At 41.3% G+C, this 4107-nt stretch overlaps 1 protein-coding gene and 1 non-coding gene across 6 annotated transcripts; one reads left to right on the top strand and one right to left on the bottom strand.

Moving 5' to 3' along the window:
• The first annotated feature begins 296 nt into the window (after window positions 1-296).
• On the top strand, window positions 297-1391 carry LOC104445704. The gene is made up of 2 exons (XR_726049.3): window positions 297-525; window positions 815-1391. It is a non-coding gene; the product is annotated as a hypothetical protein (transcript).
• Window positions 1389-4107, bottom strand: LOC104445703 (autophagy-related protein 8B). Of its 5 annotated transcripts, none has more exons than XM_039312700.1 (6): window positions 3665-4107; window positions 3515-3580; window positions 2738-2793; window positions 2598-2650; window positions 1718-1836; window positions 1389-1641 (listed from the first exon to the last, which is right to left on the bottom strand). In XM_039312700.1, the coding sequence occupies exons 2-6, from the start codon at window positions 3549-3551 to the stop codon at window positions 1541-1543; spliced, it is 366 nt and encodes a 121-aa protein (XP_039168634.1). In that variant the 5' UTR covers window positions 3552-3580; window positions 3665-4107; the 3' UTR covers window positions 1389-1540. The 5 variants fall into 5 exon arrangements, with proteins under 5 accessions (XP_039168634.1, XP_010057918.2, XP_039168633.1 ...); XM_010059616.3 differs by having other exon boundaries at window positions 3703-4107; XM_039312699.1 differs by having other exon boundaries at window positions 3515-4107.

The following is a 4107-nucleotide window of genomic DNA, read 5'->3' as shown; positions in this document are numbered from 1 at the left end:
CCAAGACAAAGGTCGACAATAGGGAAGAGTTGAAATCTGGTGGAGGATGCCCAATAAATACACCAAAAACCAAACAAATTTACTTACTCCACCAACTAAACCTATGGGCATTAGTATTCTAAGCACAATGATAGATGGTGAGCTGTCATCTTTTTTGGGATAAGAAGAAGGAACTTTATAATATTCAACAATAGTAAATTTCATTGAATTTAACCACTAACAATGAAAGTTGAGCACATGTTGCTGTATAAGTTCTACTCATGGAAATAATTTATCATAATGGTGCGTGATTAGCTAAGATCATTAAAGAAGTAATGCCAAAAGAAGGTGGTTTACAAGATGGAGAGGAGTGAGTTGGCAAGTCCTTTTTTAAAAGATGAGGAGGATCAGAGTTGGCAACAGACAGCCTATCCACATGCTTTTCTTAACATCTAAGGCTTACTTTGTGCTCCACCATATACTAAGATTCCATCAACATCCTTCTCATCAAGCCTCTCCATCAGAGCTCTCATCAGACATCTCCAGGTACTCCCCCCTCTCTCTCCCCCTCTCCCTCTCTGTGTTGTGTGTTTTACTTGGCAGAAATCTTGAAATTTTAAGCACAGCACTTACCCAGTTTCAAAGCAGCTGTGAAACATCCACAAGCCTCCATTACCCAAAAAGGGATCAATTTCTGCACAATGTTAAGTTTCAGGCAAGCATGCATCATGTCGATTGCTGATCTGGACCTAACTCTGAAGCCTGGCAGCTTTTGTTGATTCAATGCTTAAAATACAGAAGAAGGGCTATTCTTGATTGCTGAAATGTGTTTCAGGAGAGGTCTTTTTTCGTTTTTGACTCGAAGGAAGATTTGAAAGAATGGCTAGTGAAGCTCCGAGCTGGGCTGATCAATGGGGAGCCGGCGGTTTTGGGGCTATAGACGACGACGGCGCCAACAAAGACGAAGGGAGCAATCAGAAGAAGGCCGAGTCCAAGGGCGCATTTACCAAGGCAAAAGTGGCAGCCACAGCCGGAGCACAGAAGATCAAGAACGGGACATCAATGGCATCAAATGGATCAAGAATCAATGTCAGAAAAAAGGCTCCTCTAAATGAAGAACAAGATGGTTGTTTCCACATCAATGAAGAGTGCAAAAACCATTTGTCTTTCAGTATATAGCAGTTGCATCAGCTTTATATCCTCTTGTATGGTTTTTTTCAATTTTCACTGTACTTGCAGCATATTCATTGGTTGTAACATATGATCTGTCTTTAAAGGAAACAGACCAGTCCAGTTATCATCAGTCCAAGACCTCTCTCTGTTTTTTTAATTTTCACTGTACTTGCAGCAGCTTCATTGGTTGTAACATATGGTTTGTCTTTAAAGGAAATAGACCAGTCCAGTTTTCATCAGTCCAAGCAATACTTACTGATAAATTAAGCAGAGGGTACAACTACAATGAAGAAAAGATGATAGTCTCCTCAAATCTAAGCCAACAATGAACTAACGAATCAGCGCATCAACCAATATCTACACTTTCAAGTATATATACTCGTCCAAGCTACTCTGCATTGAATCCAAAAGAATTTTCTCCGCTGTATGTCAGGTAAAGAAAGCCATCCTCATCCTTGAATTCCTCATATATCGCAGACATCAAGGAAGCTGAAACACAAGATCTCGGTCATAGAATCTCACCGTTTAAACATATTGCAAGAAGATGCATCGGGATGCCACTTACCAGTAGGAGGTAGAGTGTTCCTGACAAAGATGAACAGAGCCTTCTCAGGACTAAGCTTGATTCTTTTGCGAACAACATAAACAAGCTGCCCTGCAGTTATGTCAGCAGGGACAAGGTATCTGCAATCATCACACGAGGCAAATTCGCGTATTATGCACATGATGCAGAGCCTTCTATATCAACATTTATAGGTAAAACTACCAAAGGTGCTGTTAAAAGAGAAGAAAATGACTCTCCTGTCTGTTCCTGCACATGGTATGCAAATGCAAGATGAGAATGAACATAACAGGAGGATTTTACTAAGTAAAGAGGCAACTGAATTCAAACTTATAAAAAAAAGGGAGATGATAAAGATAATGATGGAACAATGCTTATCTTGTACCATATTTAATATTAAAACATAAGAATAGCTAACTTTTCTGTTCATGCTCGCAATATCCACCAGGCTGCTGATGGTCAAACCAGATGAAACAGTATAAATGCACATCACTTGAATCGCAAAATTCAAACAAAAGCAATTGCAAAGTGATAAGAATTGATGGTTTTCTTAAAGAATAGTGTTTATCATTTTGGATAAAGGTACAGTGTTTTTTGCCCTGATATGCAGAATAAAAACTGAAGAATTGTGATGCAATGACACGGATGCTACCTCTTTCTAGTCATCATTTGATATATATAAATTCAAGAAAAAAACATGGACAGAACCGTAGCTAGAGTTTCAGAGTTATAAGCTTTTACAAATTCACTGCTTGAAAGGAGTGCCGAAAAGGATTAAATGAGAGCTCAATCATATAAATCCCAACACAAGGAGAGAAAGTGAGGAAGGCATCATGTTTGTCAAGAAGAAAGCAATTGTATTGCAAGCACAGAAGCAACTAACTTCCTCTTATCAATGTCGGAGATGTTGCTTCTATCAGCACGCTCCACAATCACCTGCATGGCATATACGATTAGCATAGTGTCATATGCAAAACCAATGAAAGGAGTTAACATCTCCAGGCTTGTCAAAAATATCCTCACAGGTATTCTATCTGGATACTTCTCTCTGATCCGAGCAGCTTCTGCTCGCCGCATTTCTGATATTGGACAAGTCAATGACTTAGAACCAAAGTGATAAACCCATGCCAGGCATAGAATGCTACACAATCAAGACCAAGGACTCATCGATGCGTCTTCTAATGGGTCAATAGCTTTACACAGGTGGAATGGCTAATGAAGCCGACAATCCATGATCAAAAGGACACAAAAAAGAATATCTACTGCTTTACTTTGACACATCATATGAAGAAATGCACTGCCCACATCAAAACTCAGGTTCCTTCACTTAACTAAGAAATCTCTCCATAAAAACCATCCACCTATCCATACCCACCTACTCAAATTCATCAGAAGAAAATCATTCCAAGGAAAAACTTCGAAATCAGTAACGTCCAACCCTTAATTACTACATTCGGGCATGAAATACCAAGCGCAAAGCCAGCACGGGAAACCCCACCAGGTATAATCTGAGCAAGTGAGGTTTCAACCTCAGCTCATCCATTCTAATTGTGATCACGTGAAATCGGCCACAAAAGGAGGGAAAAAGGACAACTTGCACCACCGATTACGCATGAGAAAGCTAAATTAATAACTACCGATCCCAAAACCCACAATTCAGCTTCAGTAAGTATCAGTAAGCAGCACTTCAAGAAATCCAAGAGTATCCACCAACCTCAGTTTCAAGCCAAAGGAAAAACAGATACATGGCACACACAATAGAGAGAGACAGAGGGAACAACTAAGCAGATGAGAACAGACCAAAGGAACGCTGAAGCTTGAAAGCACTACTGTCCATATCAGCTGCTGCCCAACAGCGACCACTCCCTGCGAATTTCGAACGACGAATCACGACCTCAACCCAGAAAGCCAGAACCCACGAAACCGCAAAACAGAGTGTCCTGGACAAACCCAAAAAAGGCAAAGAAAAGAAAAGAAGGAAACTCTACCAAACAGGGGGCGAAGGAGGTGGAAAATTGGAGGTGGGAAACGGTGAGAACAGAGCAGAACAGGAGATGGGTTGAGCTCAAATGATTGACTGATTGGGAAGAGGCGCTATCGGAACAGAGACAGAGACAGAGACAGAGACAGAGAGAAAAGTTAATGGTTTCCAAGGGGGAACAGGAACAGAGGATTGTTCTGGCAGGAGTTTCTGACGACGAATGGGAATTGACCGGGGCTCGTTCGCGGCGCCGACACGTAAAGCCTCTGAATTTGTGTGGGGTGTCGATAGCGAGAGGCGATCGCTTTGCTTCTTGCTCAAGCACGGTAGGTGCACTTCCGATTCTCAATCTCTTGAGGCGGGCTTATCTCCATCATCGCATCTAAGAACTCATGATCCAAGCCTTAGTCAA

The sequence above is a fragment of the Eucalyptus grandis genome, chromosome 5, assembly GCF_016545825.1.
Source record: "Eucalyptus grandis isolate ANBG69807.140 chromosome 5, ASM1654582v1, whole genome shotgun sequence".
NCBI classification, from domain to species: domain Eukaryota; kingdom Viridiplantae; phylum Streptophyta; class Magnoliopsida; order Myrtales; family Myrtaceae; genus Eucalyptus; species Eucalyptus grandis.
The sequence above is the reverse complement of the archived record's forward strand: the minus strand, read 5'-3'. Positions and strand labels throughout refer to the sequence as shown.